The 27,405-nt window shown below is 41.1% G+C and overlaps 1 protein-coding gene across 2 annotated transcripts; it reads left to right on the top strand.

Annotated features, from left to right (window-relative positions):
* The first annotated feature begins 66 nt into the window (after window positions 1-66).
* PALB2 (partner and localizer of BRCA2) lies at window positions 67-27,405 on the top strand. Of its 2 annotated transcripts, XM_049638431.1 has the most exons (13): window positions 67-282; window positions 2,644-2,703; window positions 2,860-2,962; window positions 4,730-6,190; window positions 8,688-9,502; window positions 9,863-9,934; window positions 13,086-13,247; window positions 14,822-14,907; window positions 16,349-16,510; window positions 18,014-18,130; window positions 22,120-22,207; window positions 24,785-24,933; window positions 26,922-27,405. In XM_049638431.1, the coding sequence occupies exons 1-13, from the start codon at window positions 235-237 to the stop codon at window positions 27,127-27,129; spliced, it is 3,531 nt and encodes a 1,176-aa protein (XP_049494388.1). In that variant the 5' UTR covers window positions 67-234; the 3' UTR covers window positions 27,130-27,405. The 2 variants fall into 2 exon arrangements, with proteins under 2 accessions (XP_049494388.1, XP_049494387.1); XM_049638430.1 differs by lacking the exon at window positions 26,922-27,405 and having other exon boundaries at window positions 24,785-25,453.

Raw genomic sequence — 27,405 nt, 5'->3', positions numbered from 1 at the left:
CCGCTCCCTTACTCGGCCGTCTCCGGCTGCGCATGCGCAGGCTAAGCGGTGGATGTAATTGGCTGTGGGTGACGGCGCGCCAAGTCCGCATGTGCCACCTGGTAGCGCCCTGGGGAAGATCCCGGGCGCAGAGTTTCCTTCCCGGGTGCCTCCGGGGCCCAAGGCCAGCCGGCATCCTCGTGTCTGCAGGCCCGGGGCCGGCGACGGCTGTTCCTTCCGTTCGGCCGCGGCCCGATGGAAGAGCCTCCCGGGAAACCTCTCAGCTATGAGGAAAAGGAAAAGGTGCCGGGGTGTGAGGGAAGGGCTGAGTCGGAACTCTGACCCCTTGCGCAGGCTTTAGGCGTGTGTTTGTTTCCTCTGCCGTCCCGGGTAGGCAGTGATCTCTGACCTCTGGACGCAGCGGGGGTGAACGTATGGATGGAAGAATGCTGAGCTCACGTGGTGGCATTTAAAGAACAAATTTTCTTACAGCAGTAATGCCTAAATACGTACGAAATGTAAAACTGGATAAAGCCAAAGTCCCCTTTGACATCCTCTTCACTCCCACACTCTTTCTCACCCTTCGCTTCTCCCACCCACTCCCTTAGGGAAATCTCTGAACAGCCGGTGCTTCGGATCTTTTCGTGTGTGCAATGGACGGAGGTGGGGGGATTGGAAGGGTGTGATTTATTCCCTGGCCACCAAAAAGTGATGTGTATCTTTTTGTTCATAAATGGTATGATCTGAATGGTTCTACAACGTCCTTTTTACTTATCCGTGTTTCATCCATGTCGATACATGTTAATCTGGCTTCTGTGTAGTGTTACGTATTAACGGAAGTGCATTCTTGTCTTTAGACATTACTCTGCTGAGAGACTTTGAGGTTGTTTCCAGATTTTGCTTCTACTGTAGATGCTCTGACCGACCGTCCTTATTCATGCCATCTTGTGCTAGTGCTGATGATGTTAACTTGAATGTATCTTGTGCTGGCTGTTTGAGGCGTTGTGCTAAACTCTTCATATTAACTCATCAGTCTTCTTAGTTTACCTTCCCATGGGGAGTGAGATAGGTCATTTCCAAGTCAACAAAATAATTCTCAGATGATGATAAGGTTGGTGATAAAGAGGACCCTGTGAGAAGCATTCTAGCACAGAGGTTAAGAGCACAGATCCTAGGGATGCCTGGGTGGCTCAATTGGTTAAGTGTTGGACTCTTGGTTTCCGCTCAGGTCATCATCTAATGGTTTGTGGATTCAAGCCCTGCCTCCAGCTCTGTGATGAAGCACGGGGCCTGCTTGGGATTCTCTTTCTCTCCCTCTCTCTCTCTGCCCTTCCCCGTTCTTGCTCTTTCTCTGTCTCTCTCAAAATAAATAAATAAACTTAAAAAAAGAGCACAGATTCTAGAACTCAACTGTATGGTTTTGGATCATACCATTTATAAACTGTGATCTTGGGTGAATTGCTTTCCCTTAGATCTTCTTTTTTTTTTTTTTAATTTATTTATTTTGAGAGAGAGAGCGCAGGAGTGGGGTAGGGGCAGAGAGAGAGGGAGAAAGAACTCCAAGCAGGTTCCATCCACACTGTCAGTGCAGAGCCCGACGCGGGGCTGGAACTCACGAACTGTGAGATGATGACCTGAGCCAAGATCAAGAGTCATGCTTAACTGACTGAACTACACACATGCCCCTTTCTTGGATCTTCTTAAAGCCAGCTCCTTCCTCCTTCAGGTTTGGGCTCAAATGGTAGTCCTCAGAAATGCCTCTCTGGCCACGCTACCTAAAGTAGATCAGGCAGAGGCGCCTGGGTGGCTCAGTCAGTTAAGCGTCCAGCTTCAGCTCAGGTCATGATCTCACGGTTCGTGGGTTTGAGCCCCGCGTCGGGCTCTGTGCTGATAGCTCAGAGCCTGGAGCCTGCTTCGGATTCTGTGTCTCCCTCTCTCTCTGCCCCTCCCCTGTTCATGCTTTGTCTCTCTCTGTCTCAAAAATAAATAAAAAACATTAAAAAAAAAAAAAGTAGATCAGGCACTCTCACATCTCCCTGTTGATCTGGGTACTGATTACCATGTGATATCATCTTATCTGTGTATGCGTTTTTTTGTTAATTATCTGCATCCCTCACTCTGCCTAAGCTTGACCACTCTATCTTTAGCGCCTGAAACAATAACTGACACACGGTGTTTATACCTGACAAGAGATGCATTTGTTGATTGAGTGTCTGAGGATGCCAGCTCCTGCTGCCAGGGATCTCACAGTGAGAAGGGGGAACAGAAGTAAACAGACAGCATAGTGGATATAATAAGTACTGTGATAAAGGAAGCACAGCAGAGAGGTGGCATGTCTAACCTTGATTTCGGGAAGGACCTAGAAGTCTACCCAAGGGAAGTAAAATTAAGTTGAGGCTTGAGGAATCAGAAGGACTTAGCAAAATGAGTTGGGGAGGAAATGCTTCAGGTGGTGGGAACAGTTTATGTAAAGGTGCTAAGACACTGGAAAGCTTGGTGCTTTGTGAGAAGTGAAAGTAGTGTGGGTGCCTGCTACTCCTCCGCCGTCTGCTGCTGAGGGACCTACTAAGCCCTGCACACTCGGGTCTGATAGACACTGTGTCCCTTCTCTCTGACTCTTTCTTTCCACCTGCTCAGCATTGTTTGCTGTTTTTCTTCTTCCAGTTGAAGGAAAAGTTAGCATTCTTGAAAAGGGAATACAGCAAGACGCTGGCCCGCCTCCAGGTAAGTGAATCTTATTCTCTCAAATTGAGGTATCACAGTATGAACTACATACAAACAATTCTTCCTAATAATAAAGCTTTAAGATAAACCTTCTTTGTCTTAAATTTGTTCCGTTTTTGGAACGGAACAAAAAAAAGCTGTTTTTGTTTTCTCTAGCGTGCCCAAAGAGCTGAGAAGGTTAAGAATTCTGTTAAGAAAACAGCAGAAGAACATGATTGCTTGTTCCAGCAGGACATTTCACCACAGCTAAACCACTCAGGTGAAGCTAGCCCGTTTACTTATGCTTGCTTTATTTTTCATTTTCCGGGTATATTTGGTTGTGGTTCTTTTTCTCACAGCCAAAAGATAAAGACTAGCCATAGACTCTTTTTAAAGAGTATGTATAATTCACTGGTTCTTTGTGTACTCACAAGACTATGCAACCCTCATCACCATCTAATTCCAGCATGTTTTCACCATCCCCAAAAGAAGCCTTGTAGCCATCCTACCCGTAACCCCTGGCAACCACTAATCTACTTTCTCTGTGGATTTACCTATTCTGGACATTTCATGTGAACGGAGGCATACACTGTGTGACCTTTTGTGATTGACTTCTTCCACTTAGCGTGATGTTTCCAGCCGTCATGCCTGCATACACACATCCAAGCATGCGTCAGCACTTCACTCCTTTGTGCAGCTGAGTCCTATTCCATTGGATAGATGATGTGCCATGATTCATGTATCCATTCATCAGTTGGTGGATATATGGGTTGTTTCTACTTTCTGCTTGTTATGAATTTTGGCTATTATGCTGCTATGAACATTCATCTGCAAGTGTTTATATAGATGTATTTTTTCAGTTCTTTTGGGTACATACTTAGGAACGGAATTGTGGGGTCATATGGTAATTCTCTGTTTAACTTTTTGAGAAATTGCCAAACTCTTTTCTACAACATCAGTACCATTTAACATTCCCACCATGATGCACAAGGATTCCTGTTTCTACACATCCTCACCACCATTTGTCATTTTCTGTTTTTGGTTTTTTTTTTTTTAATTTTTTAACGTTTATTTATTTTTGAGAAGAGAGAGACAGAGCATGAGCGGGGGAGGAGAGAGAAAGAGGGAGACACAGAATCTGAAACAGGCTCCAGGCTCCGAGCTGTCAGCACAGAGCCCGACGCGGGGCTCAAACCCACGAACTGTGAGATCATGACCTGAGCCAAAGTCGGACACCTAACCAACTGAGCCACCCAGGCGCCCCCATTTTCTGTTTTTAAAATTATAACCATCCTGGTGGGTGTGAAGTGGTATCTCATGGTGGTTTGGATTTGTGCTTCCTAGTGACTAATGATATGGAACACCTTATGGCTTGTTGGCCATTTGTATATTTTCTTCAGAGAAGTATCTACTCAAGTCCTTTGCCAATATTTTAATTAGGTTATATGTCTTTTTGTTCAATTATAACTGTTCTTAATATATTCTAGCTATTAGATGCTTATCAGATGCATATTTCATAAATTTTCTCCCATCTGTAATCAATGAACTGTTTTTTTTTTTTTTTTTTGGTTGAATTGTTTAGTTGATCTTTTCCCCTTTCAACTTTTAGAAATTATATTTATTGTGTAAATATTGGAAAGTTTTTTTTTTTTTTTGATTAAGCACTTCTATATGTACAGAGGAAAAAAATCTAGCTAGAAGTATTCTAAAAAAACATGGTCATTACTCATGTTAATAGGTAATTTATAATCATAAAATTGGGGGCTATTGAAATAGAAAGGTGGTATTAAAATCACTTGGGGCACCTGGGTGGCTCAGTTGGTTAAGCATCTGACTTTGGCTCAGGTCATGATCTCATGGCTCATGAGCTCAAGCCCCGTGTCGGGCTCTGCATTGGCAGTGCAGAGCCTGCTTGGGATTCCCTCTCTCCCCCTCTCTCTCTGCTCCTCCTTCGTTCGCTCTCTCTGTCTCTCAAAATAAATTAACTTCAAAAAAATTTTTTTTAATTAATAAGAAAAATATTAATTATATATTTTTTTCTCCTCAGAATCTAAAAATAAAGTATCTCCTTGTGAGACATTACAAATCAGCACCCATCTGGATGAAGAAACTGGAGAAAAGACACCTATCACACTTGACATTGAGCCTGAGTCCTTCAACCTTGGACATGGCCCCGTGGAAAGATTACATATACAAAGTGATATCCAAGAACATTTTCCCTACCAGGTCAGTGGTCCTAGTGGTGAGAAAAGGCAGAGTAAGTTGCCAAAGAGAAGAAAGCAGCAGCAGAGAACATTTACTTCACAGGCAAGAGAATCTTTCCTTGACACGGATTCACTCATACTCTCTGGAAAAAGACTAAAGGAACTGGAAGAAATCAATAGAGAGAATCCTAGAACACCTGTAACTGGAAGAACTTACCTTTCAAGTTCTACGTGTGACATTCTGGATTCTCCAGCACCAGTGACAGAAACTAACGTAAGGGGTGTATTAACTCCACCAACTACCAAACCACAAAGAGTTGTTGATGCACTCGTAAGAGGAAATCATTTCCCCACAGTGTCTACACTTGCTTCATTTACTCCATCAAATAACAGTAGTGGTCAGCACGTTGAACATAAGCCTCCTAAAGGCGACTGTGAACTCATTACTCATGGTTTAAAAAACATTATCCCTGCTTCACCTGTAAACCTGGAGGCACAAGACCAAAAAATGTCTGTCTCTACAGATAACCCAGAGGTAAATAAAGCTGTAAGTGCAAGTGGCCAGCTGCCTAGAAGTCCTGACTTAGAGACAGATAATTTGTGCTCTGTGAATGAATTCGCTTACAATAACTTATCAGCAAATGGAAACCAAAATTTAAAAGGACAGAATCACACAGAGGAGTGTTTAAAATCTCCCCATAACACTCTTGATGATAGAAATGAAAGTCCTCAGGAAAAAGAGGTTGTAAGTCAATCTAAGAGTCTTAGCCCAGAAGTAATCTCTCCTGCTTCTGCAGAAAATCAAACACATTCTTGCACAATGCTCGAAGGCCTTCCATTTCCTGCAGAATATTATGTTAGAACAACACGAAGCATGTCAAGTTACCAGAGAAAAGTAGCCCTGGAAGTTGTAATTCAAAATCATTTGGGTGTCAAAAAGAAAGGGTATAAAAATAGAAGTAAGGAGGCAACTAAAAATTTAAACCTTCCCAGTGAAGAAACTGACCAGAGTGGAATTAGGACCTCTGACACATGCACAAGACAACCAAACTCAGGAAGTCCTCAGAAACGTCCCTCTTCAACTGAAGTCAACTCTCCCCTTGGGCCCCCTAAAGATAATCTTTCCAGGAAGGCAGTTATCCAGCCATCTGGTAGGAGACACGGAAGAAAAACAAAGTCAATCTGCACCCCTGTATTAGATGATGGTGAACTCCTTTTGCCAACTTTTGGCACATCAGGTGTTAATAGATCCAAGGAAGAAGTTGCCTTGAACAAAGAGCAGAATGGAAAGGCAATTATTCATGGTAAGAAGAGAATTAAAGGTAAATCTAAGTGCAGTTGATGATGATGATGATGATGATGACGATGATGATAGCCAACACTTAATTGTGTCCCTGGTATTTTCTAAATGTTGTGCAAACACTAACTCCTTGCATCATCACAGCAACCCTACATGAGGCAGAGTCTGTTTTTACCCTCGGTTTACAGACGAGGAAACTTAAGGCACAAGGAGATTAAAGTGACTTTAATTCATGAAAGTGGCTTTAATTCATTAAAATTACAGAGCTGGGATTCAGACCTGGCTCTGTGATGCCAGAATTCACTAATGTGATTGAAAAGTTGACATGGAAAAGGAAAATGTATGAGATTTTCATCTAAAATTAGTATCTATTCAGGTACAACACAATCTTTATCCCTAGAGGGAAGTTGTATAACCTACAGAGAAAGTGTTTTTGAGGTGAAATGAAATGTGTGTCCGAGTAGGAGTCCTTTGACAAACTTTCTTAGGAATGACTGAGTAATAAAATGCAATACATCCAACCAACTTTTTTTGGGTAAAATATCAAATATAGCGTCTGTGGAGATCTGTGGGATACAAAATATTGGAGAACAACAAGTGACATAATTTACACTTTTTTATTCATTTCCTCAGGAATTAATCACATATGATACACTGAGCAAAACAACTAGATAATTCACTCTGGTTCTATAGTAGACATCAGCAAACTTTCTGTAAAGGGCCAAATAGTATTTGTCTTTGTGCTCGGTTATAGCTAGTCAAGTATAGTGGCAGAGTAGCCACAGACAGTATATAATGTGTTCCAGTAAAACTTCATTTACAAAAACAGGCAGCCAACTGCTCTATATCATTGGACACAGGTTTTGGTCTATGAGCTATAATTAATTAAATACTTAATTTATTTTTAATTAGTTAAAAACCTGTAATCATTATGACTTTTTTATTGTCCTCTTTAAGCCAACAAGAATACAAAGCAATCAGAAAGTAGGGCAATCTAGTAATAATCTAGAAACATCTTTTTGTATACTTTGAAATACTCTGCTGTGGATTTAGTAACCTGCTGCTACATTAAACATTTTTTTCTCAGGGTGCCTGGGTGGTTCAATCGGTTAAGCATCCGACTTTGGCTCAGGTCATGATCTCATGGTTTGTGGGTTTGAGCCCCGCATCGGGCTCTGTGCTGACAGCTCAGAGCCTGGAGCCTGTTTCAGATTCTGTGTCTCCTCTCTCTGACCCTCCCCCACTTGTCCTCTCTCTCTGTCTTTCTCTCTCTAAAGTAAAAAATAAACATTAATTTTTTTTTTCTTGAGGTGATCTTAACATAAAATGGACCATTTTGAATCAAGTGAACGATGTACTGGCATTTAGTACATTCTTGTGCCACCATGCCCCCTACCTAGTTCCAAAACATGTTCATCACTCCAGAAGGACACCTCATGCCCATTAAGCAGTTGCTCTCTATTTCCTTTCCACCCTAGTGCCTGGCAACCACCACTCTATATTCTCTCTCTGTGAGTTTACTTGTTTTGGATATTTCATATTAAAGGAATTATACACTATGTGACTTTTTTGTGTCTGGGTGCTTTCACTTAGCTGATTTTTGAGATTCATCCACATCACAGCATGTATCTATACTTCGTCCTTTTTTATGGCTGAATAATATTCCCTAAGTATGTGCCACAGTTTATTCATTTATAAGTTGGTGGAGATAGCTTTCCCCATCCCAGGCACTACTCCAGCCTTTGGCTCCCAAACATGCTCTGAAAAAGTGTCTGCAGAGGTGGTTGGGCCAACTGGGTCTACATGTTGCATGGTATAGAATTCCAGCTGCTTTAAGTGTAGTAAATTATTGGGGTGCTTGGTTGGCTCAGTTGGTTAAGCATCTGACTTCAGGTTATGATATCGCGGTTCATGGGTTCAAGACCCCCATCAGGGTCTGTGCTGACAACTCAGAGCCTGGAGCCTACTTCAGATTCTGTGTCTCCCTCTCTGTCTCTCTGCCCCTCCCTGGTGGCACTCTGTCTCTTTCTCAAAAATAGGTAAACATTTTTTTTAATAGTAAATTACTCTGCTTGAAAGGGAGACTTACGTTTCCTTCAGTGAGAAGGGCCAGCGTTTTGTAGACTGTGTTCTGGTAGTCTGTTGGAATCATAGTTTTAGAACAGAAAGGACTGAAGAGATTCTTAGTCCAGTTCCCGTATGAGAGACAAGGGAAAATGAAGTGAATTGACTTGCCTAAGATCATGGCAGATCAGTGGCAGAGCAGGGACTAGACCCTGGTCTTCTTCCAGCTAGTGTCATCAGCACCATGCTGTTTTTGATGCTACAAAAGGAGAACTGCTAGTTAACCACCAACCTGTGGCTGATTCTTGAACCTGCTCATAGGTTTCAGAGTCATGGGTGGGAAGAGAACAAGCATTTTGCACTGTCTTGGAGTTCAGAAGCTCACTTTTGGTTGGGTATTGGATGTTTGCTGTTACCGCTGTTCCTTTCTATTTTAGGGAAGAAAGATGATCGTCAAAAAGAGGACTCCCTTTCTTCCAGAAATAATGCTTATTTGGCTTTGGATTCTGCTGCATTCAGGGCTTCATTTCCTAAGGATGAGATGCTAAGTTTAAAGCAACTGTCCTCTGTTCTCAAAACCACAGATTTTCAGTTACCTGATGAAGACTTTGGACCTCTTAAGCTTAAGAAACTGAAGTCCCAATCAGAAAAATCAGTGGAGCCTTTTGTATCAAAAATGTATGGGGATAAGCTCCTTAAGGAGGGAAACTGTGTTATTTTGGAAGAAATGACACCTACACAAATTGATATTGAAATGGAGGACTTGGAAGAGGAAATTCTTGTTCTCCCAGGAAAAGCACAACCTAAAACACCAAACCCAACAAGCCAGCCTCAGAAGAAGGGCCTTTCTTCATCCATAGTACTTTTCACTCCTTTCAATACCGTCACCCCTGAGGATAATGACAGACTGATGGCAGATGTGTGTTCGCCCGCCTTCCCCATCCTAGGCACTACTCCAGCTTTCGGCTCCCAAGCACGCTGTGAAAGAGTGTCCACGAAGGTGGTTGGATCAACTTGCTCTGTACCCCAGCTTCCTCACTTGAAAGACTGTGATCGGAAGCAAGGCGACAGTTGGGCCAGCCCCTCAAAATCAGATGGCAGCCCGGTTGTGTCAGGTCGGGAAGGACAGCCTTCCTGTGGCAATGATTCTGGTTCCCAATCAAAACTTCTTCCCACTGAGTCAGTCACTTCCGAAGAAAATCAGCTGTGTGGAAATATGCACGTGGAGTCATGGAAACAGTCCACTGAGCAGGTACGGTCCACTTCCATGGTAAGATTTTTCTATGATGGAATGAAAGATCTTAGCTAATATGGGCAGCATGACTTTCTTACACATTGGCTCCTCAGTGTTTAGGAATGGTTGAATGTGCTTCTTTGTTATGATTTCACTGTAACCATTAAGTTCAGTTGGGGAAAATTTAAGGTTAATATAAAATGTGTTTTTAAATATGGGGGATCCTATTCCCTTTGTCATCAAGGAAGCATTTGCATATAGGGCTTTGCTGCTGTTATCAGAGGAAATAACACATATTGAGTAGACACGATGAAGGAGCAGGGTGGGCAGACGTCATCTATAAAGCATAGATTAACAGTGTGACTTTTATTTTCACAGACTGAAGTAGGAGACCTTCCTGCTTGTAATGGCTTAATCCCAGGCCACCTACAATTGGTTTCGAAGTTAAAGGTCAGAAGACCATTCCCTTTTGGTGTGTCGTGTGTCTTACATGTAAAAAATTTAATGAATTCATAGGAAAATTAGGATGAATTTGATCTGTATCTTCACATTCTTAATTTAGCACTGTTAAACGAACTTGGCGAAACAGATTCAGAAAAAACCTGTAAACTCTTTGTTTTTCACAATACTTAGCTGTATTTATATCTTGAGATCTTCTCCAGAAGAAGTTTATATGTCAAGCTGTTGCCAAGAACAACTTAAGCTAACTCAACTTTGTGTCTAAATGTAAATCAGGCATCTTGACAGAGAGAAAGTCATTCATGATCCTCCTTTCCAAATGCTGTAGTTTCTAGAAGGATCATTTGTGATTTATGAGAAAATAGGTAGTGGTTCCAGATTATAATGAATGGTTAATCTTTCATATGCTGTGTGTGTGTGTGTGTGTGTGTGTGTGTGTGTGTGTGTGTGTCTAACTCTGAGAAATGTAAGTTACAATATTCTGTTAATGATATGTTAGTAAATCCAGAGAAGTGGATTGGACCTGTGTCCTAGTTAACTCTTTGTATGTAGTGCTTGAAATAGCATGATACAGAGCAGGGTTTCTCAATCTGAGCAATCTGGACATTTGGGGCTGGATAATTCTTTATTGCAGGGGCAGTCCTGTGCATCGTAGGACATTTAGCAGCAGCCCTGCCCTGCCTTATCTATAGAGCCACTAGCACCCCCATCCCGAGTTATGATAACCAAAAATGTCTGCAGGTATGGCTAGATACCCACCAGGGAAAGTTTGTGAAATTCCCCCCAGTTGAGAACAACTGGTGTAAAAGAAAGAGATTCAAACCCACATACTCTTTCTGCCAACTACTAGTGTGTGACCTGGGGCAAATTATTTACCCTCTGAGCTCCAGATTCCTTTGGTATAAAAGATACATAGTAATAGTCATTTCAAAGTTATTCTTGAGTCCATTTTAATAACTTGGTTTCTTAAAGAATCAACCATTTCATTTGTATTTTCTAATTTGTAGGTAAAAAGTTATTTATTATTCTAGTAGTTTTCTTGTCTGTGTATATTCAGTTAAACCTCTCTCCCAATTCCCCATTTTCTAAAGTACTTTTTTTCCTGCATCAAACTTAAGAGATTTTCCATTCTGTTGGTCTACAACGCTTTTGGTTGTATTGATTGTTAATTAGTTTTTTTGTTTCCTATTTCATTTGTTTCTGTTTTTATCCTTAATAATTCTTTTCTTTTTCATTGTGCTTACTTTCATTGTTGTTTCACTACCTTTTTGAGCTGTTTTCTTTATTTTTATTTTTCTTCTTTTCTGATAAATGCCTTTATGATTGTAAATTTCTTTTGGAAATACCACTTTGCCATGCTCTGTGTGTTTGGATACACAGTGCTCTCCTTGCTCATGTGGAAATACAGTGGACTCTTGAACAACATGGGTTTGAACCGCAAAAGCCCACTTACATGCAGATCTTTTTTCAGTAAACACATTAGAATTCTTTTACAGAATTGTAATGTATATTCTCTTCCTTATGATTTTTTTTATTTTAAGTTTATTTTGAGAGACAGAGAAAAAGAGAAAAGCACAGGTGGGGGAGGGGCAGAGAGAGGAAGAGAGAGAGAATCCTAAGCAGGCTCTGCATTGCCAGCACAGAGCCTGACGTGAGGCTCAACCTCATGAGATCATGGCCTGAGCCAAAATCAAGAGTCAGACGCCTAACCGACTAAGCCACCCAGGCGCCCCATCTTATGATTTTCTTAATAGCATTTTCTTTTCTCTATACTTTATTATATACAGGACATAATACATATAACACATGAATATGTGTTGATTGACTGTTTCCATTATCAGTAATGCTTCCTTCCAATAGTAGGCTATTAATGTAGTTAAGTTTTGGGGAAATCAAAAGTTATATGCAGATTTTTGACTACGCGGGAAGTTGGTGCCCTTAACCCCCATGTTGTTTCATTTTTATTCCCTCTTCAACCCGTGGGTGGTTCATCAGGATGTTTCATTTCCAAATGGGCAAGTTCTTATGGGCCATGTTTTGTGATTAAATCTGAATCTGTTCCATTCTGGAGCTACACATTTTTAGATCCATCATGATATAAGTGTGTGGGGGCAATTTTTTTTAGTTACATAAGACTCACAAAGCTTGCTTGCTTGCTTGCTTGCTTTCTTTCTTTCTTTCCTTTTAAGATTTTATTTATTTTGGGGGCTCCTGGGTGACTCAGTTGGCTAAGCGTCTGACTTTGGCTCAAGTCATGATCTCACAGTTCGTGGTTTCGAGCCCCACGTCAGGCTCTGTGCTGACAGCTCAGAGCCTGGAGCCTGCTTCGGATTCTGTGTCTCCCTCTCTCTCTCCCCTCCCTTGCTGGCGCTCTTTCTTTCTCTCTCTCTCTCTCTCTCTCTCAAAAATAAATAAACATTAAACAAAATTTTTTTAAAGATTTTATTTTTATAAATTTTTTAATGTTTATTTTTGAGAAAGAGAGAGCGCGCACGCAAAAAGGGGAGGGGCAGAGAAAGAAGGAGACACAGAATCCGAAGCAGGCTCTAGGCTCCGAATTGTCAACACAGAGCCCGATGTAGGGCTTGAACTCATGAGCCGTGAGATCATGACCTGAGCCAAAGTTGGGTGCTTAACCAACTGAGCCATGCATGTGCCCCCTAAGATTTTATTTTTAAGTAATCTCTCCACCCAATGTGGGGCTCAAACTCACAACCCCAAAATCGGGGGTCACTTGCTCCACCAACTAAGCCAGCTTTGACCTGTATAAAACTTTAATTACATTTACTTAGTATTTCATTTAATCCTTGGAACCCAGCACTTTTCATATTCATATTCTATATTCATATTCTATTCATAAAACAGACCCCAAGTGGGGCGCCTCAGAGGCTCAGTCGGTTGAGCATCCAACTTTGGCTCAGGTCATGATCTCACCGCTTGTGAGTTCGAGCCCTACATCAGGCTGTGTGCTGACAGTTCAGAGCCTGGAGCCTGCTTCAGATTCTGTGTCTCTCTTTCTCTCTGCCCCTCCCCTGCTATGCTCTGTCTCTCTTTGTCTCTCAAAAATAAATAAACATAAAAACAAACAAAAACAGACCCCCAAGTATCCCTTTAACATAAGTGTTGTTGCTATTTATTTCAGAATCCTTCTGGTTCCTGTTCCGTGGACGTGAGTGCCATGTGGTGGGAAATAGCCGGTTTCAAAGAGCCATGTATCATAACTGCCTGTGAATACGTAGTTTCTCTTTGGAAACCTCTAGATACTTGGCAGTGGGAAAAACTTTATTCCTGGCACTTTACAGAGGTAAGTCAGAATCTTAGAGCTGGGAGAGGTCTTTGCAATTATTTACGTGGTAATATAGATGGGCAGCTTACCAAGAATGGGACCTACAACCATGTAAGGCAGAACAGAGGGATCAGTAATTTTTTCCAACATTTCATTATGCAGATTGTCAAACATAGAGACAAGTTGTACAGTGAGTACCCATATGCCTACCATCTGGATTCTACAGTTAATGTTGTGCTCTGGTTTGCTTTATCGCCTGTTTTTCGGGAAATGGATTTTTATACTAGATATATTGGAGAAGCTTAGAATTTCGTGTCTTTTCTGACTTCTAAATTTGCTGATACTTGTATTCCTTACCCCTCATCAAAACATTTTTCTTGCTTCCTTTCTTAATGTATTTTCTTCTAGTCTTTGTCCACCTTCATATGTATCTTACGTGCTTGCAGTCCTAATGTGCTTAAAATTTTTAAATTTGCCTTTTCTCACTTATACAAACATTTTTCCTTATTTTTACATAATTCTTTTTTTTTTTAATTTTAATTTTAAAAAAGTTGTAATGGTTATTTATTTTAGAGAGAGACGGAGTACAAGTTGGGGGCTCCAGAGAGAGAGGGAGACACAGAGTCTGAAGCAGGCTCCAGGCTCAGCTGTTAGCACAGGGCCCGAAGCGGGAGCTTGAACTCATAAACTGTGAGATCATGACCTGAGCCACCCAGGCGCCCCTCTACATATTCTTCATACTTTATTTTGAGTTTTATTTATTTCTCCACCTTTACTGAAGTAATATTGACAAAATTGTAATATATTTAAGGTGTACACTGTGATGATTTGATATATCATATATAGAAAGCACTCCCACAACAATCGAGTTCATTAACATGCATCAGCTCACATAGTTTTTGTTTGTTTGTTTGTTTGTTTGTTTGTTTTTGGTGAGAACATTTATGATCTACTCTTAGCAAATTTCATTCTTGTTCTTTGGTATATCCATAGCTTTTAGCACTGTGCTTTGTATAGTGGTGGTCAATAAATATTTATTTACGTGAATAAACTTATTTTAAATGACTGCATGATGTTCCCTTTGTCCACTTCTGCCAGAATTTATTTAAATTTTCCTTTATTACTAGAACTGTAGATTTCATTAAGTAAGTGCTGCTATATACATGGTTTTGCCTATAACTTATTTGGATTTGCAGCTTATAAAAAGAGGTGTTTGCTAAACTTTTGTTCAGTGTTTGAAACTATCCTGGTACAGTGAGAATAGAAGGGAATGTGACAGATTTTGGAAAATTTAGATTAATTAAAAATTAAACAACCAGGGGCACCTGGGTGGCTCAGTCGGTTAAGTGTCTGACTTTGGCTCAGATCATGATCTTGTGGTTCATGAGTTCGAGCCCCATGTTGGAATCTGTGCTGACAGCTCAGAGCCTGGAGCCTGTTTCAGATTCTGTGTCTCCCTCTCTCTCTACTTCTCCCCTGCTCACACTCTGTCTCTCAAAAGTAAATTTAAAAAATTTTTTAAATAATAAACTATATTGTTAAAAAAAATGAAACAACCAAATTCAATTTTTGGCTATTTTTGTTTTATCTAGGTTCCAGTGTTACAGATAGTTCCAGTGCCTGATGTTTGTAACCTCGTGTGCGTGGCTTTGGGAAATTTGGAAATCAGGGAAATCAGGTATGTAACTCTCAAGGAGCAATTTTTTTCTTTCCCTCATCTTTGTCTCTGTCAGCTTGTTTTGAGTACAAGTTATAACCTAGGCTTGAATCTTGAAAGAATCTAAATTTAGATCCAAGAGCTATTTGTTTCAAAAAAAACCTAGTGATAGAATTATATCCCTGACTCAAGTTTCCGTTTAAAATTGGACCTTAGGAGGGGTGCCTGGGTGGCTCAGTTGGTTAAGCATCTGAGCTCGGCCCAGGTCATGATCTCACGGTTCGTGAGTTCGAGCCTCGTGTCGGTCTCTGTGCTGACCGCTCAGAGCCTGGAGCCTGGAGCCTGTTTCAGATTCTGTGTCTCAGTCTCTCTCTGCCCCTCCCCCACTTGCAATCTGTCTCTCTCTCTCACACACAAAAATAAATAAACATTTAAAAATTAAAAAAACAAATTGAACCTTAGGGGCACCTGGGTGGTTCATTCAGTTAAGTGTCCGTCTGACTCTTGATCTCGGCTCAGGTCATGATCTCACAGTTTGTGGGTTTGAGCCCTGCACCGGGCTCTGCAGTCACAGCACAGAGCCTGCTTGGGATTCTTCATCTCCCTCTCTCTCTGCCCCTTCCTTGCATGCTTTCTCTCAAAAATAAATAAATAAACATTAAAATAAATAAATAAAGGTTTTTTTTTTTTAACGTTTATTTATTATTGAGAGACAGTGAGAGATAGAGCATGAACATGGGAGGGGCAGAGAGAGGAGGAGACACAGAATCTGGAGCAGGCTCCAGGCTCTGAGCTGTCAGCACAGAGCCTGATGCGGGGCTCAAACCCACAAACCGCGAGACCATGACCTGAGCCAAAGTCGGATGCTTAACTGACTGAGCCACACAGGCGCCCCTAGTCCTTTCATATTAAAGGCTAATTCCTAGAGGTGCCTGGGTAGCTCAGTTGGTTAAGCGTCTGACTCTTGATTTTTGGCTTGGGTCATGATCTCACAGTTTTTGGGTTCGAGTCCTGCATTGGGCACTTTGCTGGCAGTGTGGACAGAGACTGCTTGGATTATTGGTCTCCCTCTTTCTCTGCCCCTTCTCTGTGTGCACACACACTCTCTTTCTGAAAAATAAATTAAAAAGTGCTCACTTTGGCAGCACATATGCTAAAAAAAAAATAAATAATTTAAAAAAATTTTTTAGTGTTTATTTATTTTTAGGGAGACAGAGTGAGAGCAGGGGAGGGGCAGAGAGAGAGAGGGAGTCACAGATTCCAAAGCAGACTCCAGGCTCTGAGCTGTCAGCACAGAGCCCGATGTGGGGCTCAAACTCATGAACCGTGAGTTCATGACCTGAGCCAAAGTCAGATGCTTAACCCACTGAGCCACCCAGGCACCCCCTCAAAAGTAAATATTTGAAAATTAAAAAAAAAAAAAGGCTTACTCTTCTCCAATTTTCTTTTATACTTGGTTTAGGTCATTACTTTGTTCCTCTGATGGTGGATGTGAAAAGCAAGTGCTACTGAGTTCTGGAAATATAAAAGCTGTGCTTGGCCTGACAGAGAGGAGGCTAGTCAGTAGCAGTGGGACCCTTTGTGACCAACGAGTAGAAATCATGACATTTGCAGAAGACGGAAGGTAAGATGGTTGATTTTCATTATTTTTTTAATTTTTTTTTTTTTTTTAATGATTTATTTTTGAGACAGAGAGAGACAGAGCATGAACAGGGAAGGGTCAGAGAGAGGGAGACACAGAATCTGAAACAGGCTCCAGGCTCTGAGCTGTCCACACAGAGCCCGACGCGGGGCTCGAACTCACGGACCACGAGATCATGACCTGAGCCGAAGTCGGCCGCTCAACCGACTGAGCCACCCAGGCGCCCCAAGTTGATTTTCATTATTAAAGAATGCTTTTATCACAGGCTTTCAGAGAAGGTCAGATCACTCGCCTCTTGTTTTTCTGGGCTGCAGGTATCGTATGGCAGGGTCTGCCTCAACACTAGGCTGTTTCATGGAAGTGGTTTAGAGAGGAGGAAGCTGGATGTAGCAGGGAGGAAGCCAGTGGAGTGGAGAGGCTCAGCAAACATAGTTTATTCTTTCTTCAGTCTTTGAAATCTCCATGTGCCCCTCAGATTTCACATGTGCCTCCAGATCCTAGACCCTTTTCTTGTTCTGCACTTGGTTTCCAGTCCTTAAATTACTGTTTAGGTGCTGACCACTTATAAATGTATATTTCTAGCTCTGAACCCAGCCTTTAGATCTGTGTGCCTATTTATTAGACATCTTGTGGGTATTTCAGATTCAGCATATTTCAAATGCAATTCATAACATCCTCTGTGTCTGTTATGCTTTATTGTGATTATTTACCTGTGTTTCGTAATAACAGAGGTCATGGACCTTCTTGTCTTATTTATTCATGACCTGTAGTAATCTTGGCAAGAGACAAATAATTGCTTGCTTAAATTAGCAAAGTATTAGTGGACATGAGAAGAAGCAGACAGATTTGAGAAAGAGGAGACTAAAATCATTAGGGCTTAGTGATTGAGTAGATAGAGAGGGAGGACACAAGGATAACATCCAGGTTTCTACATTTGTCACCTGGGTAGACAGTGGTACAATTCACTTAGATGGGAATGCAGAAAGAAACACAATGTTTAAAGAGAGAGGTGGCAAGTTTTTTGTTTTGTTTTGTCTTTTTGAGAGAGAAAGAGAGTGCATATGTCCAGGGGAGGGGCAGAGGGAGAGGAAAAGAGAGAATCTTAAGCAGGCCCCATGCCCAGCTTGGAGCTCCATGCAGGGTTCGATCTCATGACCATGAGATCATGACCTGAGCCGAGAGCATGACCTGAGCCGAAATAAAGAGTTGGACAAGATGCTTTACTGGGTCAGTTAGACACCCAGGCCCCCCTGGCAAGTTTAAATTTGGATATGATGAATTTGAGGTGCTTGCAAATATATCCAGGTAGAGAATATAAAAGTAGTGTATGTTTATTGTAGAAAGTTTTGAATACACATTTTCTAGTTGAAATTTTTTCTGGTATCAGATTAGTGCATGTTATGGATAGCTCAGCAATATGTAGAAGAGCTGTTTAGAAACTGCTTTGGTACAAAGTGCTAATTTTTAATACTGTTTTAAATGCAGAAGCAAAGAAAAACAATTTTTGATGTCCCCTGAAGAGACTGTACTAACTTTTGCTGAGGTGCAAGGGGTGCAGGAAGCTCTGCTTGGGACCACTGTAATGAACAACATTGTTATTTGGTAAGCTTTCTCTTGAGGGCCTCAGTTTCTTCTCTTATATGAGGGTATACCTCCAATTTCATGGGGTTGTTAAGATTAGAGACTCTGTAAGTATGATTGTGTTTGTTTTTTCCTGTCAGATGACATATACTTGTCTCAACAAGAACATCATATTAATTCAGACATTCGGAAAAAAGATCAGTCCGAGTAGACTATTTCAAAGTAAATGAAATTTTACCATTGTCAAAAATGTACAGTTGTTCCTCCTTCTGGTTGATGGCTTTTATCAAACCAACTCTTTTTACCTCAGATAACTATAAACTCTGCACAAAGTATAAAGAACAACTATCTGAAGGCACTGGGGAATGAGAAAAAGAAGAAAGATACTGGAGAGTGGTGAATAGGAAATAGTAGGCAAGTTCCTGTTCCTACAGCTTTTAGCCAGAGGGCAAGCCCTAGTCTGCACATGGGGGACTAAAACCCTGCGAGAAAACCTTCTGGCCCTGACTTAAAGAACCAAAGGACAGAGTTCAGGGTGACCACAGCAGCTAGCAAGTGAGGAAGAGAAATCCCCATAAAGAGAGAGCTGAAGAATGAGCCTCAAATTCTGAGCTATAATCTTTACCTGGTAATCTGGCTAGCCTTTAAACTACATGTGTACAGGTCAGACTTGAAGCAGCCCAGGTAAGGCAAAAAGAACTGAATTGGGTTTTCAGCATTTGGAATTTTGGGTAAGCCAAGTTAACTGTTTACAGGGGGGGGGGGGGGGGGGCGGGGATCAATATTCTTTAGAGGAATCTAACAGAATCCAGAGTTTATGTGATGTGTCATTCATACTGTCTACAATCCAAAATTATAAAATATATCTGATTAGAGGAACCAGGTTAACAAATTTGTGATAGGGAAACCAGAGTCAAGGAGTCCCCAGCCACTTCTCTTTCCTTACCCTGGGGAGAACCTTACCCAGCCAAAGGTACTTTCAAGGTTAGTTTGTATTAAGACAATAAATTAATTTTTTTTTTTTTTTTCCCCTCAGAAGCCCTCTCCTTTAACTGGTTCTGCCCTGTCCAACCCTAACTCTCTAGGAATAAGCCAGGAGAGCATGGTCCTTAAGAGAATCTTTGTCCCCTCCCCACCTGGGGGCCTCTGAAATATGACCATGTCCTAATCTGCCAGGAGACTGTGTTTTCAGATGGCCCTACTGTCTAGAGCAGCAGGTTTCCACTTCTGGCATTAGCTCAGTGTTTGTGTATGGAGGTCTAATTTGGGGACAATATTCCTTACCAAAGTTGTCTTTTCTGTTCTTGCTGGTATTTCAATAGTCTGGACCTTCATTATTTGGTTCTTGAACTATTAATATAATCTAGCAATCGGTCTCCTTGTCATCAATCAATATCCTACCTCCAGATCTTCTTTCATACTCTTACTGTATTAACATTCTTCCTCCCAGCCCTCCCCTCCCCACAATGTTTGCTTTTCTTCAGCTTCCATTTCCCCAATGCCTTGGTACAAAAATTTCTCTCCAGCTAGTCCATACTCCTCAGCTCCCTGTTTTCTTCCCATCCTAAGAGTAATTTTTTTAGCATTTTATATATATAATGGATTGCAACAGAATTTGAGGTTGAGGAGGGACCTTTATACTTAAATTCAAAGTGTAAGTTCTAAGTTTAAGGGGTATCTTCAGTCCCATAGTTGCTTTGAGCTCTGTTGTAATACCTCAACTTTCATTGACATTTCCCTCTCTGAACTCATATTGCCTTTTTTTTTAAGTTTTTAAATATTGCCCTTAAATTTTTTTTAATTTATTTACTTATTTTGAGAGAGAGAAAGAACACAAGTGGAGGGAGGGTCAGAGAGAGAGAGAGAGAGAGAGAGAGAGAGAATCCCAAGCAGGTTTCGTGCTGTCAGTGCAGAGCCCATTGCAGAGCTTGAACTCACAAACTGTGAGACCATGACCTGAGCTGAAACCAAGAGTTGGACGCTTAACCAACTGAGCCATCTAGGCACCCCAATCAATATTGCCTCTGTTTTTTAACTTAGCGTATGCTACTTTGTGTTATGGAAGTCCTTGAAGATGGGTACATACCTTTTGTTTTTCTCAGGGCCTGTCTTAACACCTTGTGTAGGCTACTTACTCAAAGATGTATGGATCATATTGTCTATCAAAAGTTCTCATTTACCTTTTGGGCTCTATGTACTTTGTTGGTCACCTTTCCTGTTTAACTCCTGATGTATTAAATGTCTAAAGTGATTCATATTATATTCAAGATTCAAGTGGCCCTTTTTGAAGCTTGCTGAAGGTTTAAATATTTAATTTTGGTTAAGCTATATTAACTGAGCACCCATCTTTCAATCATTAATGGATATTTGAGTCTCTACTTATATACTGTTTGCTGTGAGAGATGTAGATATGAATCCTTGTTCCGAAGCCTCTAAAATCTAGTCAGTAAGATTGCTTTACAATTCAATTTACAATTCAAAGCATACAATTCCTGTACAATTCAGACAAGGTCAAAGTGATAGAAATTTGGACAGAGTGCTTTGGGACTTGAGGAAAGAGCAGTTACTAAATACAGAGCATATGTTAACCTCTATAGGGGATAAACCCATTGGTGTCCCCGGCAAGGAAAACCTTGCATATGTACATGAGCATTTAGATTTCCGTCTTTTGTTTTTATACACAGAACCTGGTCCACAGAAGATTCAGAAATATTTGTTGAATGAATACATTACACCCTGTTACAGTCTATATTAAATTAAAAATGAGGCACAAGGACAGTAATGAAGGGAAGTGGAGGAGAAGAGATTTCTGTGGGTTGGTGTAGGCAGGGAGAAGTCAGAGAGTCTAAGTTGAACTCCTGCCGCTAGCTGGAGGCAGGACATAATCGAGGCCATAAAGAATGGAAGGGCATTCATTGGTCGGTAACAGAGATGGGAATTGGTCAGGATTGGGGAGGTCATTGGGAGGATAGCTTGAACAAAGGTGCAGAGCCAGGAATATGCATGATAGGGAACAGTAATGTAGGATCGTAGCACAGGATTCGTGAGGATTATAGATACTGTGAAAAAGATTATGGACTCTATGTTTAGGTTAAGGGGAAATCAGCTGAGGGTTTTCATCAGTAGAGTTCCATGACAGAGCAGTTATCAACGTCACAAATGCTCAGTAAAGCTAAGAAGTGGTTCCAACAAAGTGTTTCTTCTTTCTTTCTTTTTTTAAAATTTTTTTTATGTTTATTTTTGAGAGAGAGACACAGCACAAGCCAGGGAGTGGCACAGAGAGAGGGAGACACACAATCCGAAGCAGCCTCCAGGCTCTGAGCTGTCGTCACCGAGCCCGGTGCACGGCTGAAACTCAAGAACCATGAGATCATGACCTGAGCTGAAGTCAGACGCTCAACCGACTGAGCCACCCAGGCACCCCAGACTGTTTCTTCTTTATATTCACCCTCTTCTCTCTTCCTTTTTCCATTTTTTACCCCACCTCAGTCTTCCCATCTTTCTTTGTTACGTTGGTCTAGTTCTAGTATAAACATGGTAATAGAAACAGAATTCTAAATCTATTTTAGGTGTAGTCTCCTATCTAAATAAATTTGGTTTCCTGACCATTGTCTTCCAAGGAAAATTTAGGCATAATAAGAAATGTGACAAAATCATAATGCTGGAGCCATACCATGTGCCTAATTCCAATACCCAGTCAAATAAGATAAAGGAAAACTTTCCTCATGCAGTCCGGAGAGGTTTATTCCTAGTGACATAGCAGATTCAATCTCAGGCGGGACTGTCAAGTTAAACTACTGGCAATGTCACCCTCTGGTCCCTATTTGTAGCTCAGTCTGTAACTAAACAAATGTAACTACACACATGTAATTAAACAAAACTAAGGTACTGTGTCCCTTAGTTTCTCCCTTGGTCACCTCCTAAAGTATGCTGTGATAAATAACAGGATATTATGTGAAAACCAGTTTGCTAGAAGAATGTTATCAGCTTATTTATTTTTGGTGTCTAAGGAATTTAAAAACTGGTCAGCTCCTGAAAAAGATGCACATTGGTGATTCCTACCAAGCTTCAGTCTGTCACAAAGCCTATTCTGAAATGGTAAGTAGTGATCTGTTGGGACCACTTTGTGTCTGCTTTGTGTGTGGCTGTTGGTCTCACTGAGTAAGAGCAGTAACTTAGTAAGAAGTAATTAACAGACCCTCTCTGTTGTGTATCTTTTTCAAAATTGGATAACAGTGTTTGTCCTTTTTTTATTTTTTTAATTTTTGTTAACGTTTATTCATTTTTGAGAGAAAGAGAGACCCAGAGCATGAGTGGAGGAGGGGCAGAGAGAGAAGGAGACACAGAATCTGAAGCAGGCTCCAGGCTCTGAGCTGTCAGCACAGAGCCCGATGTGGGGCTGGAACCCATAAACCATGAGATCATGGCCTGAAGCAAAGTCAGATGCTTAACCAACTGAGTCACCCAGGCACCCTAGTTCTTTCTTGAAATCTATGGATGAAAATAAGTATTGGTATAATGTGACGGCTTGCTAAATTTTCTGGCTGTATGTCCTAAGAGCAAACGTTTATTTCTAGCTGTGAGTTTGTACTAAGAAATACCATGCCTGTTACCAGACTTGGCTCTCAACTGCATTGCCATAAATGATTTATGATGTGAACACATACCCTGAGAGAGGATGGTTAAATGGTCCTAGATGTGTTTTTCCCTTAGGCTTTAGTGTTTTCACATAGAAACGAAAACAGCTTCTCAGCCATTGTGTTAATAGACTTGACTTACAGTCTAGTTTGGACATCTGAACAGGCTGCAGGCAGCTGTCCAGGAGTCAGAGGTAACCCTTAAGTACCCACCATCGAGCCACAACAGAGGCGGTAGCGGGTGGCTTCACACTTGTATGGAGACTGATTTTCGCAGCCTCAGTGGCAACCCCGTGCGCATTAATACCACACGCTTGGAATACACGGGTTGTAACTTTCCCTGGCCTGGCTGGGTCTGTGGAATTGAACTCAGAAGATGTGTGATCTTATATAATCTGTCACATTATCTTGAGGCTACCTTTTTACATCCTTAAAATAACAGGGTTGAATTCATCTCTGAAATTATTACATTTACCTACTAGGCATTGAAATAACTTTGTATCTTTGTTACTACAACACTAATACCTATTTGATACTAAAGCATTTAACACAGAAATGTTTCAGATAGTAGATAAAACTCCATGAAACCAACCTCTGGAAATAACTTAAATTTAGTGCAGGAATCGGCAAAGTTTTTGTGTTAGTAAGACCAGATGGTAAATACCTTCAGGTCGGCAGGCCACATGGTCTCTCTTGTAAGTGCTCTGCTCTACCGCTGTAGCAGAGAATCTGCCGTAGATAAAATGAAACCGCATGGGCGTGGCCATGTTCCAGGTAAAACTTTTTGTATGTTAAAACCTTCCAGAACTTGAATTTCCTATGATTTTTCATATATCATAAAATATTTTTCTTCTTTTTTTCAACCATTTCAAAATGCAGAAATCATTCTTAGCTTGTGGGTCATACAGAGATAAGCAGTGAGCCAGATGTGGCCTGTGGGCCATAATTGCCAACCCCTAGTTAAGTATATGACATCGAACTTTTTCTTTCTTTCTTTTTTTGTTTAAAAATTTTTTAAATGTTTATTTTTTAAGAGAGAGACAGAGTGTGAGTAGGGGAGGGACAGAGAGAGGGGGAGACACAGAATCCAAAGCTCCAGACTCCAGGCTCAGAGTTGTCAGCACAGAGCCGACACAGGGCTCAAACTCACGGACCGAACCACGAGATCATAACCTGAGCCAAAGTCGGGTGCTTAACTGACTGAGCCACACAGGCGCCCCTAGCCTTTTCTTGACTAGATTTTCTAATTATAAAAGTAATTCATTTTATTATAAAAATTCAGTCATTCTAGAAAATGTATAAAGTAGAAATGAATGTTACTAATCCTAAGATGGTTCATAATTAATTTTCTCCATTTTACCTCCAAAGAGAATTACTTTCAATGTATAACATATACATATACAACCGTGAGTGTGTGTATGTCTGTGTGATATATATGTCTCCACACACAATCATGTTATTATTAGATCATATAATTTTAAAACCGGGAGAGGTCTGTAACACATTTTCCCATGGAAACAACCATAGGTGATGGTGTCTTTTTTTTTTTTTGTCACTCTTGTTCTATAAGCGTAAATCGGCAATGCAGACTGGCCTAGAAATTGAGTCACCACTTACAAGGTTATTTTTATGGGAAAATGTGTTCTGAATTTTCAAAAACCAACTTGCCAATGAATATCTGTAGTTTGAGGACTCCGTTTGCATGTCTCTATGCCCTCTTTCCCTATGACGACGTTTCTCCAGATGAATGGTATAAGATGTTAGTAGTGTCTAAGATGGAGGAAATTGGTGAATCAGCTACGTTCCCACCTACAAGACTGACTGAGCCCTGTCCTAGAGAAGCCAGAAGGCCAGCTCAGTGATCATCTCAACAGTTTGCCTGAAAAGAAAAATGAGCTAGTGATTTAGTGATTAAATCCTGGATACTTGAGACTTTTGATCATTCTTGTAATTCTTTGGTATTGTCTCTGCCAACCCTTTCTTTTTCCCAGCATACTCTTGCTGATTTATTTGGTTATTCATTTCTCTTTTAAATTAGGGGCTCCTGTTTGTTGTCCTGAGCCATCCTTGTGCCAAAGAGAGTGAGCCGTTGGGAAGCCCGGTGTTTCAGCTGATTGTGATTAACCCTAAGACAACCCTGAGTGTGGGTGTGATGCTCTACTGTCTTCCCCAAGGGCAGGCTGGAAGGCAAGTGTGTGCTGCTGTTCACTGAGTATGACATTTTGGAAGGCACGTGTGCAAATACAAAAAACCAGATGTTCTTGTGTCACTTAGATGAATGGTAAACATGAAATACTGCAGACCATAGTAAGAATGTCAAGTAGGAAGAAGTGTAAAGTTTAGTAGATCTCAGTCAAATCCCAGGTTCCCTACATTCTTATCCCCACCATTATGGGGTTGGATAGGTTATTTTATGTGTATTCAAACCCTGTTTTTCCCATAACAAAAACATTTCAAATGCAAATTAAGTAATTAATATTCTCTACAAAAATGTCCTTTCCATAAAACCTAAATTAAGAAAGTTTTAAATATTACTTTGGGAAGGCCTCTTTTACTTTGAAATCTGACGAGTCTCCATCGTGCAAGCAATTGATATTTATCTACTGACTGATGAGAAGATCTATTTATCAGTGATACCGTTATTGGTATCCCAGGTGTTCTGTGAGCTCTCTAGAGCTCTAAAGTAGTGTTGGTGTTGTTAGGCCACCCTAGCCACATCCAGAAGGGTCATTCCTAGAGATTACTTTTATTATTGTTTGAAATGCACAGCAGAGACAGAAAACAGATTTAGTAAATCAAGATCACAAAGTCTAGCTTTAACAGTTTACAAGGATAAGGAACCTTGGTAGGTGCAATGTATGTTTCTGTGTTTTTTGGGGATCTTGTGCCAAGCTTGCTGCATCAGTGTTCTAAAAGATGGTCTCTCTCCCTGTGCCCTTAGCCAGAAGTGGCATTTCTGCAAACGTTCTTAGCTCACCAAGAACCTCAGGACTGTCATCTGCAATACGTGCTTACATATAGAACTCGTTTCTTTGGATTTGGGGAGAGAACCGTAGTCGCTGGCCTAGAAATTTAGGATAAAGAGAACTATTCAATCAAGCATTTCCTTCGTCACTCTTCAAACTCATTTATTTAGCAAACCTTGATACCTATCTGGTGCCAGTTCCGTAGAGGGCACTACTGTTTCTAATCTCATGGAAATAGGAGGCAACTAGAGACTAATGTTCAGCACACAAAATGCCATGAGGCTTGTAGTGTTTGGGAGCACACAGGATGGAGGGAGCACCTTAACTGGCAGTGGAGGGTTAGGGAGAGACTGTCAAGGAAGACTTTGTGGAGTTTCAGATGTGTCTGGAGTCAATCACACAAAGTTGGGTGGGAGCCTGGGATAAAGAAAATACCATTTGGTTCACTCAGAACATTCACTGAAGGTTGACTCTTCGAGATGCTGGTGATGTGGCAGTGAGGAATAACAACTAATTTATATTAAGCCCTTAACGTGTATTAAGTACTTTGCTGTACTCCTATCATATTCCTATTTTACTGATGAAGTTAAATAATTTGCCCAGGGTCACAGAGCTCTTACTTTGTTAGAATTCAGATCCAGGCAACTGACTGCAGCGCCCCCGTCTCTAAAAGACAGACAGATTCCTGTTTTACAATGTGTACATCTTGGTGGGAGAGCTAGCCACCAAGTATGGAAACAGGATCATCTCATGAGTGAAAAGTGCTATGAAAATAAAACCTATAACATGATAGGGAGCAGAGTACACGTGTGCCCTACACTAGACGGGAGATGAGGGATGACCTTTCTAGGGAGGCGACGTGCCTGCATGATGGTAGAATCCCAGCCATGCTAAGTGAGCACACGGGAGAGGGAACAGCAGGAGCCAAGACACTGAGGTGGTCGGAGCATGGCCCGCTTGAAGAGTGGGAGGCAGGCTGCTGAGAGCTGGGGTGCGGGTGGCACGGGACGCATCAGACACAGCCGGGACCCGGACGCATGGTAGTGTCCGGAACTACAGCACACCTGCCAGCTGCCCTGGGATTTCAAAGATGGGCATCACATTTCCAGGTATTTCTGGTCTTGTTGCTTCGGGGAGCGTGACTTTGGCTTAACTCGAAAAACTCTTTTGATATATGATTTGAATTGTTTCTTCTCTGCTTGCTATTAGATTCCTGGAAGGTGATGTGAAAGATCATTTTGCAGCGGCAGTATTGACTTCTGGAACAATTGCCATCTGGGACTTACTTCTGGGTCATTGTACTGCCCTCCTCCCACCTATCTCTGACCAACATTGGTCTTTCGTTAAATGGTCAGGTACACATTCTCATTTGTTGGCCGGACAAAAAGATGGAAATATATTTGTATACCGCAACTAATTAGATGAAAACACAGTGCTCTGGATTTTTTGACCACTTAGTACTTTTTAGAGTTGTAACTGTAAAGAATATCTGGATGACATTTAAAATAACTACTTGTATTCCATTAAGACACATTTTTTTAATTCTGAATGTAAGTGGCACTACTGATCTTGAATGTTCATTTATACTTTGGGAGAAAGGATCTTAGATTGATTTTTGTAATTCTTCACATCTGCACATTTGCTTTTAAAGGTGTACATAAAGCTTCAGTATTAATAAATATTTATTTTGATA

This window comes from Panthera uncia, chromosome E3, assembly GCF_023721935.1.
Source record: "Panthera uncia isolate 11264 chromosome E3, Puncia_PCG_1.0, whole genome shotgun sequence".
Classification (NCBI taxonomy): Eukaryota; Metazoa; Chordata; class Mammalia; order Carnivora; family Felidae; genus Panthera; species Panthera uncia.
This window is presented reverse-complemented; position numbering and strand designations above follow the sequence as displayed.